This window comes from Carlito syrichta, unplaced genomic scaffold, assembly GCF_000164805.1.
Source record: "Carlito syrichta isolate Samal-C Ts95f unplaced genomic scaffold, Tarsius_syrichta-2.0.1 Scaffold99351, whole genome shotgun sequence".
In the NCBI taxonomy this organism is placed as follows: domain Eukaryota; kingdom Metazoa; phylum Chordata; class Mammalia; order Primates; family Tarsiidae; genus Carlito; species Carlito syrichta.
This window is the reverse complement of record NW_007043447.1, coordinates 53,514-67,963: the sequence shown is the minus strand read 5'-3', so window position 1 is coordinate 67,963 and position 14,450 is coordinate 53,514. Positions and strand designations below refer to the sequence as shown.

General features: G+C 49.7%; 1 protein-coding gene across 1 annotated transcript in view; it reads left to right on the top strand.

Annotated features, from left to right (window-relative positions):
- Positions 1 to 14,450, top strand: part of LOC103266035 — a gene marked incomplete at its 5' end in the record, with an annotated part of 52,309 nt that overhangs the window by 29,554 nt on the left and 8,305 nt on the right. The window contains 4 exon segments of the mRNA XM_021715108.1: positions 5,345 to 5,565; positions 5,735 to 6,003; positions 10,214 to 10,340; positions 11,428 to 11,523. Coding sequence (XP_021570783.1) covers positions 5,345 to 5,565; positions 5,735 to 6,003; positions 10,214 to 10,340; positions 11,428 to 11,523 — 713 coding nt within the window.

Sequence of the window (14,450 nt, the reverse complement as noted above, 5' to 3'; positions counted from 1 at the left end):
GTCCCAAGGCCCGCAGCACGAAGCCGGCCTGGGCAGTTCCAACACCAGAGAGGGTGCGGCCAGCCTGTCACTCTCTTGCCAGTCTGGCCCCGTGGAACCTGCAGATAAACAAGGTTTTTCTCTTTATTTTTCGTGGTAAAATACACAAAAGATTTCCCATTTTAGCCATTTAAAAAATGCACAATTCAGTGGCATTAAGTCCGTCACCACGGCCTGGGACATCAGCCACTGTCCAGCTGAAGGATGAGTTCATCCCCAGGAAGAGACCTGCGACCCCATCCGGGAATCCCTGCCCTCCAGCCCCAACAGCCATGAATCTGCTTTCCTCCACCACCTTCAGGCAGAGCTTTTAGGTCTCACCAAAACTGACTCACATGTTTTGTTTGACTGTGGACACATTTTTTATTTTTATTTCTGAGATAGATGCCAACATTTTGTTTAAACCATAAAGATCTGGCTGCCCTCCAGTCCTTCCAGCCACTAATCTGCTTTCCGTCTACACCACCTTAAGGCAGAGCTTTCGGGTCTCACCAAAACTGACATGCATGTTTTGTTTGACTCATGGACACTTTTTTTTTTTTAGATAGATGCCAACATTTTGTTTAAACCATAAAGAACTGGCTTTCTGGCCTGCCTGGAAGAATCAGATGCTCTCCCAAGAGTGGTCCTCTCTCCGAGGCTGGAGCAGAGAGGGACAGCAGGTGTCTACACGCTCCAGTGGGGAACCCACAACTCGTCCATCCGCAAGCCACTGTTACCAGATACTTGTCCTCTTTCAAATGAAAACCTTAAAAGTTTTTGCCTTTTCCTTTCAACCTCACTTAGAAACACAGTGTTGGGTTGACTTTGAACCTTCTTTTAAATTATTCCCAAGTCACCTTTCAACTGAAAAAGCCTTTTGACCTATCCCATGTCTGCCGCTGCTGCTTCTTGACCATGCTGCCCCACTTGTGGCCTCTAGTTTTTTGGCCAGCCTGGAAGAACCAGATGCTGTCCCGAGAGGGGCCCACGGACCCTCCACCACCTTCACACATCCTGGCTGCTGCACTTGCCTGTGAGCCTCCTTCCCGGCTTTCCTCTGCAGTCCCCCCCAGGGGTTCTGGCTCTGTCCCTTGCCTTAATTGCCAGGGCCCCAGCTCCCTCCTGTACACCTTCTCCCTCACCCTTGCAGAGGAACTTCTCCCACAGAGTCAGGATAGAAGGTTGGGCTCAGCCCACAGTCAGCGCATGGCTCTCAGAAGCCTGGAGCTTTCCCTCAGTACAGCACCTCTGGCCTAGGACCACAGGACGTGCATAGACATCTCCGATGTCCTTTTTGTTGGGAGTCAAAGGCTCATCTTACACAGTTTCCATTCAATCCCACAAACCAGAGGCATGTCTGCAGCTCTGTTGCTTGGTGGCAGGATTGCACCAGAAAGTGCTATTATCCACAGGGCATCGGTCAGGCCCCAACCCACATGAGGTAACCAAAGATGTTTATCTGGGGGTCCCAAGGTCATCTGCCTCCAGAGATATCACCTGATTTCCCTCCATCCTCCAGTTGGGCTTGTCCAAGGAACTCATCTTCCTTGTTAAAAAAAAAAAAAGGCTGGGTGTGGTGACTCATGCGTATAATCCCAGCACTTTGGGAGGTGGAGGCGAGAGGACTACCTAAGCCCAGGGGTTCGAGACCAGACTGGGCAACTTGGCGAGACCTTGTCTCTACAATAAATCAAAAAATTAGCCAGTCATGGTGACACATGCCTGTGGTTCCAGTTACTTGAAAGGTTGAGGCGGAAGAATCCCCTGAGCCCAGCAGGTTGAGGCTGTGGTGGCCGTGAGCATGCCATTGCACTCCAGCCTGGGTGACAGAGTGAGAGTCCAACTCAAAAAAAAAAAGACCTCTCCTTGGGGTTCCCAGTCTCGCCACAGAGACCCCCTACCCTCCAAGGCCCCAGAAGGATTCTGAATGTGCCCTGGATCCCACCTCCCGACCCCACCTGGTTCTCTCTTGTCCTCTCCACCATCCCACCCAGATTGCCTCCCTCTCCTTGGATGTCTGTCTGCAGCTGCCTCTAAGTTACTCGGCTTCCTGCCGGTTCGCCTCCATTTCACAAAGTCCTTCTAAAACGCAGATGCTGAAAGTCATGAAGCCTAGCAGACCAGCCCCATCGCGTCCCTCCCAGCCCAGTGGCCTCTGCAGCACCAAGCACGGGAGGCTGGCATCTCTCACCCACTCTGCCACTGCCTGTTTCCACACTGCCCCCACCCTGGTTTTCTCCTGTGCCTGCAGCAGTCTCCACTGCTGCACCTGACAGTACCTGGCACAGAGCTGGCCCTCCAGGGCCAGTTGCCAGAAGGGAATCCTCCCTGGGATCTCTGAGGAGGCAGGGGGGCCACTCCCGAGGCCACTCTCACATGCTCTTTCTTGGTTGAGAGCAAGAATGTGGTCCAGGTCAGTTGCAGCAGCTGCCCTGACTCACTTATGCAAGCCACCAAATGAAGTTGTTTGCCAGTCTTTCCAGTCCCACGACCCTGCCCGAGCCACGCACATGGCCCAGCTGCCCCAGCATGCTTGGCTCGCCAGGTGCCTTCCTCCACCAGCACCCCAAGAACTCAACATCCCTGTCATAATGTGCCCCAGTCTTGTCACAGAGCAATTGCTGGGCCGGGTCCTGGGTGCTGACACTTAAGAGTATCGCGGGTCACCCTCCTCCCACCCCAACCAGGGCCTCTGGAATCAGAGGAGGGCTGGATGCTGCTAGGTTTTGAAGCCTCTGAAAAGAAATGATTTTTTATTTTAAAATAGGAAAAAAATACGTCCACAGAGCTGTAACTGTTGCAGTGTGTTTTAAAGGCGTATGTTTAAACACAGAACCTCACTGTGATCCTGTTGGGAGCCAGCCTTGGAGGCCCGCCTGATTGACAAAGTCCAGGTGCACTGAGGACCCCCAGCCGCAAAGTGAGTCCGGGCAGCTGAGGCGCTTCTGTCTTCCGTCTTTGCTGTTTGATATGGCTGAAGAATTCTGTGCAGTCGTGGAAGAAGAAAATAGCATGTCTATGCGAAGTATTCACAGCTATCAAGGATGTCATTGTTCATTTTTCTATTTCCCACGATGCTGTTTGGCCTTTTCTAACATATGCAAGGGTTAAACTCTGAAGCACATCAAGAATGCTTTCTTTCACTTGGTTATAAGTTACTAGATATTGCTTGAGTAAAAAATGATATAAGTATATTCACTCCTTATTCGATTTAGAATTATGTAGTTCAGTGTTTAGACATAAGGTTTTTTAGAAGCACAAGTTTATAGTAAGTTCATTATGAATTCATTATAAGTTCTAACACTTATCTAGGAGTTATGTAGGTGATTTATAACACTGTTTTCACAGATTTAGGATGAAGATTAATTGTTAAGGTTTTTACTTAATTCAATAGTTAAAATTCTAAGTTAACGTTTATAGAGTGGGCTTTCACTGAATTCATAATATACTAATCGGATACTTTTATGATAAGTTAACTAAAGACAGAAAGCAACCTTGGGAGCCTGGGAAACATCACTAAAAGCTTCTTTTGAGCTTTCTTTAGAAATAAACGCTGCATGATAAGAGAAAAGTAGCAAAGACACCTGGACAAGAAAGGTGATTACGAAGCTTTGAAGGTCATAGAAGCCCCAGAAAGAAAATTACTGATACATGGAGAAATGTGCACTTGGAAACTTTCTTGAGACATTTCAAGGACTGTAATTAGGGACTTTGGACTAAAACTATCATTTTTGGCTTTATGAAAAAGACTTATTGACTAAAAGCAGACCGTGTTCTTGGCTTGTTTGTTGCTAAGACCACTAGATGGTGGTAACTTTTAAAGGGTATGTACGTGAAGGAATTTTCTTTGTTTTGCCCCTTTACGAATGGTATAAAAGCTTTCAGTTAACTAACATTAAATGGCATCTGTTCAGCAAGCAGGTGTCAGAGTATATTATTTTCATCTTTCGCCTATTCGTCTCTCCTTCAGGTAATCCCAGACCTGGCAGGGGAAGGACCCCCACATGATCCAGTTCTCCTCCCTGTGCTATGATTGCAGAATTGCTTCAAAACTACATTGATTTGCACCCCAGTTACCCATGGGGGGTGTCCTGTCACAGGCACCTTCTGTGCCTGGAGACCAGCGAGAAAGCAGGCAGAGCTGAGAGAGGCAGCTGAGAGTGAGCAGGGAGGGGCCAACCAGTGGTTACACTGTCAGTGTGGAAGGAGAGGGCAGAAGAGGAAGAAGTTCAGACCACAGTGGAGCCTGTGGGAGCAGCCTTCAGATCCTCTTACTGGCTGGTAGAATGTCTTTAAAACCTTTGAAATCCCTGCCAGTTTTTACAAATCAAGAGATTTCACACATAAACCCAGACCTCTGGTTTCTTTTGAGAAATCCAACCCCTGGACACTGGGCTTGTTGGTCCACATGGCCTCCTGGCTGAGCCAAGCAGCACCTGCCTCTTTAGAAAGGGCCCTGCTCCTGCAGGCATATGTTTTGGAAACCTGGTTGAGAAAAACAGAGTACAAGAAGGTCAGTAGAAGGAAATTGAGGGACAAGTCTGAGGGAGCTATGGGTCCATGTGGCCACATCAGAGCTAGGGTACGTCCTCACAGGAGACAAGCACAGAATGGCACCACCAATAGCTCCTCACCAGGACTCCAGACCTCTTGGAAAGATAGTTTCATCATGAGTTGTAAGTGTGCTGATGCCTTTTGATCCAGTCAAAGGAAACTGGAGGAAAGACCCAGTGCACATGTTGTAGAAGAGAAAAATTAACAGAAAAAATGAAGTGTTTGGTTGCATTTGAGTTTGTGGGTGGGAAAACTGAAAGTGGCGTTTTATGGGTATTGTAAAGCCTTTTTAGTGCACTAGAGTGAGGAGCAGGCTGGTTTTCAGTATGACAATCAGGCTTTCCGGTCTTGGATATACAGGGCACCTTTAACAAAAAGCCACTGTGCTGGCCTTTGCTTTGCTTACATGAATGCATTATGATTTTGAGTCGTTCTGTCTTTTCATAATTGTCACCCTTTTAGGTATATGTCTTAGCTCATGTGTGAACCAGTCACATCTTCTCCAGTGCCTGTGTAAGAACATGTCACCAGCTATATTTTTTTGGAGCATGAGAATTCTATTGCCTTCTCTGCTGTTCTCAGAGTTGCTTCAGTCCAAGAAAAAATACCCTCGCCTTGAAACCTTTCCTCAGCTTCAGATGCAGCTCGCAAGCCCAGACTGGTTGAAATTACTCCATCCTCCCCCGGCAGGGCCCAAAGCACAAAGCTCTGCCTAGGTTTTCCTCCAGGCTCTCCCCTGGCTGCTCTGTGGCGGTTTGGCAAACCTCAGTGAGCGCAAGGCCACCCTGCATGGGGGCGGCCTCTGCCGCCTGTGCTGCTGCGCCCAGGGTGCAGGCCTAGCAGGCTTCAGGGCGTGTTCGGAAAGCGACAGTTCGGCGGTGAGGGCCCACCGGTCTGAAGTCGCAGCCGTTTCGACAGTGGCACGGACTGTGCGTCCCGCAGGCTCGTGTCTCCGCGGCGGGGCCTGGGCGCCCAGCGCAAACGACCCTTGTGCGTGGGATGGCGGGAAATGTTTCGTCTTCGGTGTGCTTTCAAAGTCGCTGTGTTTTGCAACAATAAAGTGTCGGAAGAGTTCCCGATGGGACGCGGCGCGTGGTGGAAGAGGGAACGCCCCGAGATCCTCCCGCAGCCCCGCTCAGGCTCGGTACCCCTCCAAAAGCCACGTTCGCAGACCCCGCATGCGGGGCGGGGGAGGACGCCCACGCGGCTGCGAGCCTCAGGGTTGGGACGCGAACCCGCGTCCCAACCAGGGAGCCGCGCGCACGGAGAGTCGGGCTCGGGAGGAGGGCGGGGCCGGCGCCGAGAGGCGGGACCATCGCGGGACGACCGGAAGCGCGCGCGCGGCCCTCTGGGAGCTGCAGTCCGGAGCAGGCGCAGTCGCGGCTGGGGGGGTGGGGCGGCCGCGGCCTTTGTCTCGCCGTCGGGCGGGTGAGTGGGATCCGGGCGGCGGGAAAGGGGACGGCGGGCCGCGGGGTGCCCGACTGCGCGCGGCAGGGTTGAGTCTCTTCTGTTACTTTGGGCCTCGGGAGGGCGCGTCTGGGCTCGCGGGGTCCCGGCCTTGGGGTCTCGGGCGGAGGGGGCTGGGCTGGGTCCCGACCTCGCGGGAGACTGTCGGGTCTCCTGCCTGTGGCGCAGCTGTTCTATCCGAGAGGGGAGCGACCCGCCGGCCTCCCCCGCCCTGGTGGCTGGTCCCGGGGGCGGGGCCCCACCCTGGGGTCTGGAGCCTGCGGCCTCGGGCAGGGTCGAGGGCGGGCGCAGAACAGACCTGAACGGCAGGAAGGCCTCTCTCCTGGCGGTCTTCATACGCGCCCTGCTCCACGCGAACCCTGCCGCAGCCCACAGACTGTGTACGGGCTCGCCATCCATATTTATAGGAGAGGGAAACTGAGGCATGCCACACAGGGCCTGGGGACCCCAGTCGTCGGGCTTCCTGCCATGGTGACAGAATGAGTCATCCTGGACACGGCGTGGTGGCTCACACCTGTAATTCCAGTGCTTTGGGAGGCCAAGGTGGGAGGATCGATTGAGGCCGAGAGTTCGAGGCCATCCTGGGCTACGTAGTAAGACCTCATCTCTACAAAATTTTTATTAAAAAATTAGCCGAGGCTGGGCATGGTGACTCAAGCCCGTCATCCCAGCACTTTGGGAGGCCCAGGCAAGAGGATTGCGTGAGCCCACGGGTTCAAGACCAGCCTGGGCAACTTGAGGAGACCTCGTCTCTACAATAAATCAAAAAGTCAGCTGGGCGTGGTGGTGCATGCCTGTGGTTTCAGCTACTTGGAAGGCTGAGGCAAAGGATCGCCTGATCCCAGCAGGTCGAGGCTGCAGTGGCCATGAGCAGTGTGCCACTGCACTTCAGTCTGGGTGACAGAGTGAGACTGCGATGCAAAAAAAAAAAAAAAATAGCAGAGCGTGGTGGCACATCCCTGTAATCCCAGGCAGGAGGATCCCCTGAAACCAGGAGGTGGAGGCTGTGGTGAGCTGCAACTGCACCATGGCCCTCCAGCCTGGGCGACAGAGCGAAACCGTCTCTTAACAAAAGAAAAAACAGACGGTCACCCTAGAAAGCACTGCGCAACTGGGGGACACATCCTATGCCCACTCTGGCCTTCAGTTTCCCTGTTTTTGCCTGGGTGGGAAAATGCTAGGTTGGCCTTCAGCAGCACCTGGAATGATGCCTGGGGGAGCCTGGCGTGCAGCAGGCACACAGAAAACACCGGGCTGTGTTTCAGGTCCACTTGTGCAATGGGCTGCAGGGCTTGGGGTCCCTGGCACCGCCCAGCCTCTCACAGCCCCTTTACCCCAAAACAGGAGCTGATGTTCCTTCAGGAAGCCGGGGGAAGACCGCAGGGCTCCGCACCAGCAAGGCCCAGGTGAGTAGCAGGCCTGTACTTATGCGGCCTCTGAGGGGAGAGGCTGCTTCAGGCACTTCCCCCCTGCCTTCCCTCCACCCCCCCACCCCTGCCTCCTAAAGGACCACCCATGCTATGCGAGAGGGAGGACTCCGCGCTGTGCGAGAGGACTGGACGGTGGGCGTCCATCCCTGTCGGAGTGGGTTTCATGTTGCTGTAACCGCTTACCTGAGGCTGAGTGATGGCCCATGGACACAGAGGCACTGGCTCACGGTTCTGGAGGTCTGCAACCAAACGGAGGTGCCCGCAATGCCCTGTCCTCGAGGGGGAGGGCAAGGAGGCCAAGGGAGTGGAACTCAAACTTTTATAGTGACATTAACCCCACCCACAAAGCAGAGGAAACCAACCTCTTGTGAGAATGCCAGAAAACCCATACAAAGGGCCAGGCCTGTAATCCCAACATTTTGGGAGGCTAAAACTGGGGGATCGCCTGAGAATAGGAGTTCAAGACTACTCTGGGCAACATAGTGAGACACAGTCTCTTACCCAGATTCAATCTTTGGACTTACTACCACTAGCTTTATAACTTTGGGCAGAACACTTAAGCTCTTCTGGCCTCACAGCATGAGCTTCTCTTATTGGGTTGCCGTATGAAGGAAAGAAATTAGCCAGATGTGGCATGCTCATAGATCCAGCTACTCAGGAGTCTGAGGCGGGAGGATTGCTTGAGCCCAGGAGTTCCAGGCCACAGTGCACTATGATTATACCTGTGAATAGCCACTGTACTTCAGCCTGAGTGACCTAGTGAGACCCTCATCTCTTTAAAATAATCTCAGCACTTTGGGAGGCCGAGGTGAGAGGATTGCCTGAGTTCAGGGGTTCGAGACCTCATCTCTACAATAAATAAAATTATTCGGCTGGGCTTGGTGGCGCAGCCTGTAATCCTAGCACTTTGGAGGCCAAGGCAAGTGGATTGCCTGAGCCTGTGGGTTTGAGACCAGCCCAGGCAACTTGATGAGACCTCGTCTCTACAATAAATAAAAAAATAGCCGGGCGTGGTAGCATGCGCCTGTAGTTCTGACTACTTGAAAGGCTAAAGCAGAAGGATTGCTAGATCCCAGCAGGTCAACGCTGGGGTAGCTGTGAGTGTGCCACCGCACTCCAGCCTGGGCAACAGAGTGAGACTCCAACTAAAAAAAAAAAAGTTTAGTCAAGCATGAACTGCCTGTGCCTATGGTTCTAGTTACTTGGAAGACTGAGGTGGAAGGATCACCTGAACCTAGCTTGTCCAGGTTGCTGTGGCTGTGAGTGTGCCACTGCACTCCAGCCTGGGCCACAGAGTGAGACTCTTACTCAAAAAAAAATAACAATGACAAAAAAACTAGTGCACCAAGTATATCACATGTTGTACATATATTTCCCAGGTGCCCATCTGTTCTTCAGATTTGTTTATGGTATCTTTTGCAATGTATGCACATTTATTTAGTTGTATACCTGAACTCTCATTTGAAGAGGAATTTGATAACCAGAATTCTAAGATGGCCCCTAAAATTGTCTGCCTTCTAGTTGACATGACCTGAATAATCTCCAGAATGTGTCAATATGATGAGATACTACTACCATGACTAGGTTATGTCATATAACAGGAGTGGCCTGCAGGAAGGGAGATTGTCTGGGTGAACCTAGCCCAATCACACAAGTCCTTTAAAAGCAGAGTTTTTCTTGGGTTCATTGTAGAAGAGAAATTCAGAGAAATGTATTCTAACTGGCCCAGAAGAAAGCTGTCAATGGAGGGGGCAACTTCTAGGAGCCGAAGGTGACCTCTGCCCAAGAGCCTACAGGAAAATGGGGACCTCAGTCCTACAACTTTAGGGAACTGATTTCTGTCAACAGAAATGAGCTGAAAGTGAATTTTCCCCTAGAGCCTTCAGATGAGACTGTAGTGTGGTCAACATCTTGCTTTTAGTCCTGTGAAGACCCTGAGCAGAGAACTCAGCCAAGCTGTGTTGGAGTTCTGACCTAAGATCTAAGCATTAACAAAGGAATGTTGTTTAAAGATTACTAATAGAGGTGAAGGGGAGCATCTGGATTTTATGTCATGATTAGAAAAGTCATCTTTACCCCAAGATTTTTTTTTTGTAACCTTATTTTATTCAAGGACTTTGTACCATTATAGATATATATATCCCCTCTCTCTCTTTTCTCTCGGACCCATCCAGATATTATTTTGGCCACAATGGTGAGGCAGGGATGTAACCTGACAGTTTTCCAGATACTCCCTTACCCCGCTGGCCAGACACAGCTGCCCACTCTGAGGGCATCTCCAGGAAAGCACAGTTTCTAGTAAGCCCCAATATTCCCATGGCTATCCACTCCTTTATTGTTGACCCTTCACCACCTTGTCTTTTTTCTTTTTTAAAAAATTGTTTTTTATAGTGTTAGTATCTCGCTATATTGCCCATGCTGGTCTTGAACTCCTGTGCTCAAGCAGTTTTCCTGTCTTGGCTTCCCAAAGTGCTGGTTTAACAAGCATGAGCCCCCACTCCTGGCCTCTGCACCATTTCTTATTTCAAGAGCCCAGTTGCTGGAAACAAGGGCTTGGTGTCTTATATCTCAAGACCCTCCCCCTCATTAGTAGGTCTCCTACCTATGAACCACAGGACCCAAACCCCCAGAACACAGAGAACTCCAACCCACCCAGCCTGGCTGATGCCCCATTCACCAGCCATTCCTACTAGCAGCTATTGCCAGGCTTGGCTTGGCTGAGGACACGTGTGATGTTTCAGGAGCAAGTGACCTTTGAGGACGTGGTCGTGGACTTTACACAGGAGGAGTGGGGACAGCTGAAACCAGCCCAGAGGACCTTGTACTGTGATGTGATGCTGGAGACCTTCGAACTCCTGGTTTCTGTGGGTAAGGTCCTCACCCATGTCTCTGATGGTCCACCCCTGACACGGGTTCTAATTCTACTGGGTTAAAAATGGGAATAGGGCTGAGCCTTAAAAGCATATGCTTGGCCTGTATCTTAGGCTCTAGGAACCTGACTGTTTTCATGTGGGAAATATCAATTAGGACCAATATTAGCAAATCACAGACTCACCCTGAAAATACCAGAAACAGAGACATATGGAGCGAGGGAGACATTCTGGGTCTCAAGACTGCAGAGTTCCAGGATTACTGCGGTCTGCCTGTGGTGCTGTCAGAAGCCCCTCCCTCTTCAACAACTTCCTCTGCCTTAGTCCATTCGGACTGCTAAAATACCTTAGACCAGGTAATTTTAAATAGTTTCTTGCTCACAGTTTTGGAGGCTGGAAAGTCAAGGTCAGGGTGTCAGCAAACTCAGTGTCTGATGAGGGTCTGGTCCTCACTGATGGAGCCTTCTTTCTGTGTCTTCACATGGCGGAAGGGGCAAGGGAGCTCCCTCAAACCTCTTTTATAAGGACACTAACCCTATCTGTGAGAGTGAGGCCCTCATGACTTTATTGCTTCCCAAAGGCCCCACGTCAGCACTATCATATTGGGTATTAGGTTCCAGCATACAGATTTTAGGGAGACTCCAGCATGCAGACTATAGCAGTCGCTTTCTAGCTCTGTTTCCATATAGGTCCCTCTGGAGGTGACGAGAGCTTCCAGCGTACCTCTCCTGAGTCCAAGACCAGCAGAAAAGACAGGGTCTATGTCCAAGGCATCTATCAAAGTTGACTGGGTTACTTTGGTTTGGCTGCCAGATCCCCTTCACAATGGTCATTATTGTCAGTGGGCAGAGGAGGGAGCAGGGCTCTGATTGGCCAGGTCTGGGTCACATGTTCACCCCAGAACCAGGAGTGAGGTGAAGACTGAGAGTGGGGGAATGGAGTCTCTGAGGAATATTGGGATGTTACTATGACAACTACAGCCATTCCCAGCCATTTGGGACCTGGAAGACTAGAGGTGGAGTGGAGAGAGGGTCAGGAGGGTCCTGGAATACAAATGCTCACTCCATGAGTCTCCCCCCAAGCAGGACATTGGTTCCTGAAGCCAGGCATTACCTCCCTGCAGGAGCAAGGTGCAAAACCATGGTTGGTGGACTCTGGAGTTCCCCAAGGTCTGTGCCCAGGTGAGAGGAAGCCCTGCAGGGTTGAAAGGAGCCCATCCATGCTTGCCTCCTGGTTTCTCTCTGTCTGCTTTCTAATCCTTCACAGCAGATTGACTATTCCACCAAGCGCCTGTTTTGCTGTGAGCAAAACTGAATTTATATTCTTGGTGAGGGAGCAGGGTACAGACAGTAAATAGATACAATAATAATGAGTAAGGTGATTACAGACTGTGATTAATGTTGAGAAAATGAAAGCAGGTGATGAAGTAGAGACTAGGATGAAGGTGGGAGGACTTTAACTAAGAGATGAGGGGTAGCCTCCCAAGGAGGTAACCTGTGTCCTGATCCATGAGACAGTCTGAGAGAACAGTATCCAGGCAGAGGAAATAGCAAGTCCGAAGACCTGAGGTGATACACAGTCAGCTCTTGCTGTGGAACAAGCACTCTGACCTCAGTGGCTTACATGAAAGATTCATTGATGACTCATGCATCTGTGGGTTGGTGGATCCAGGCTGGGCTGTGCCCTCATGCCTGTGGGGTGATTGGGTGATTCTGCTCTTCATGCCCCTTGTCTAGCTCCTGGGACCAGCTCCTACTTCTCGGGCATCGGGTCCTCATCCTGTTTGAACAATGGCCTATCACCAGGCTCTAATAAGGATGGTCAGTGTGGGAGGGAGTCACAGTTAGGGTCCCTCTGCCTCAGTAACAACCAGCCCTTACCCTGTATTTCAGCTTCCTACTGCTCCTGCAATAACAAATTACAGTTGACCCTTGAACAACACAGGTTTTAACTGCAGGGGTTCACTTAACATGCCAATTTTCTTCCAACACTGCCACTCCTAAGACAGCAAGACCAGTTCCTCCTCCCCTTCAGCTGAGAAGACAAAGAGGATGAAGACCTTTTTTCTGTTTGTTAACACTGTCATGGCTTTATTCAAAACACAGTTGCACGAAAGTATTAACTTGAGTTTCTAAGGAGAGATTCTTGAGGTACTTAACACACTGTATACACACACACACCCCGACACACACACACACACACACACACACACACACACACACACACACACACACACGGGGTGCCAAAAAAATGTATACACATTTTAAATATGATGTTCACTCAAAAGATGGTGTTAATCAAATGATGCTAGCATCACCATGTGGCAGGCAGGACAGTCAAAGAAAGTGGCAGAAGCACAATTAAGTGAACATCATACTACACATTGCTACTGTAACTTAATTCAACTTTAAAAAGTAATACATAGATAACATCGCTTAAAATGCATATACATTTTTTTGGCATCCCCTGTGTGTGTGTATTTTTTTGAGTCAGAGTCTTACTGTTACCCAGGCTGGAATGCAGTGGCAAGCTCACGGCCACCACAGCTTCCACTTGCTGGGTTCAGGTAATCCTTCTGCCTCAGCCCTCCAAGTAACTGGAATTAAAGTGTACTCCACCACGCCTGGCTAATTTTTTAATTTATTGTCTCGCCAAGTTGCCCAGGCTGGTCTCAAACCTCTGTGCTCAGGCAGTCCTTTCACCTCTGCCTCCCAAAGTGCTGAGATTCCAGGCAAGAGTCACCACACCTGGCTTATACATTTAAAATTTTTTTAAGTTTACAGTCAGAGGATACACATGCATATTTGTTGCATGGACATATTGTGTAGTGGTGGGGATTGAGTCTCAGGTGGCCCATTACCCGGAGAGTGGACGCTGTGCCCTGTAGCGAGTTTCGAGACCCTAGTCCCTTTCCCCCTTCCTCCTTGTTAGTGTCCTTAATGTCTATTATTTCCATCCTTGTGACCATTTAGCTCCCACATATGAGTGAGAACATGCAGTGTTTGGTTTTCTTTTTCTAAGTTTACTTAGGATGATGATCTCTAACTCTATCCGTGTTGCTGCAGAGGACATGATCTCGTTCTTTTTTATGGCTGTGTAGTATTCCATGGTGCATATATACCACATTTTCATTATCCACTGATTGGTTGATGGACATTTAGGTTGATTCCACATCTTTGCAATTGTGAATTGTGCTGCTATGAACATGCGGGTGTAGGTGTCTTTGTTCCTTATGGTAGATACCTAGTAGTGGGATTGCTGGATCAAATGGTAGGTCTACTTTTAGTTCTTTGAGAAATCTCCATGCCACTTTCCATAGAGGCTGTACTAATTTACACTCCCACTAATAACACTGTATACATATTTACTGCCATACAAAGAGCATTAAAATAGGACCAAACGTCTACAAAATAGAAAATCCACCCTTACTTATTTGTATGAAAATACTACCCACAAAGCTAGATAAGTCTTTTTGTTTTATTTATTTTATTTTTCTCACTCTGTCACCCAGCCTAGAGTACAGTGGCACAAATTGGCTTACCACAGCCTCCACATCCTGGGCGCTCCCTCTGCTTAAAGCCTCCTGAGTAGCTGGGACTGCAGCTGTGTGCCACCATGCTCAGCTAATTTTTTGATTTTTTAGTAGGGATGAGGTCTCACTATGTTGCCCCGGGGTGGTCTCAAGCTCCTAGGCTCAAATGATCCTCCCACCTTGACCTTCAAAAGCACTAGGATTGCAGATGTGAGCTGCTGTCCTTGGTCCTAAATAAGTCTTAAAAGTTATCTGGAAGTTCCAAGTGTTGTTTTCAAATCAAAGCACTCTAATTTTCTTTTTTAATGTGAGAAAGAATTTATTAAGAGGACAGAAAGGCTCCCACAGCAGGAGGGGACCCAAGGAGGTTGCCCAGCAGTCTAATTTTGATTGCACAGTAAGACAGTTGATTTTTTTAAAAAGTCAATATAAGCTGGGCTCGGTGACTCAGCCTGTAATCCCGTGCCTTGGGAGGCTGAGATGAGTGGATTGCTTGAGCCCGTGGGTTCAAGACCCGCCTAGGCAACTTGGTGAGACCTCATCTCTACAATAAATCAAAAAAAATTAGCTGGGTGT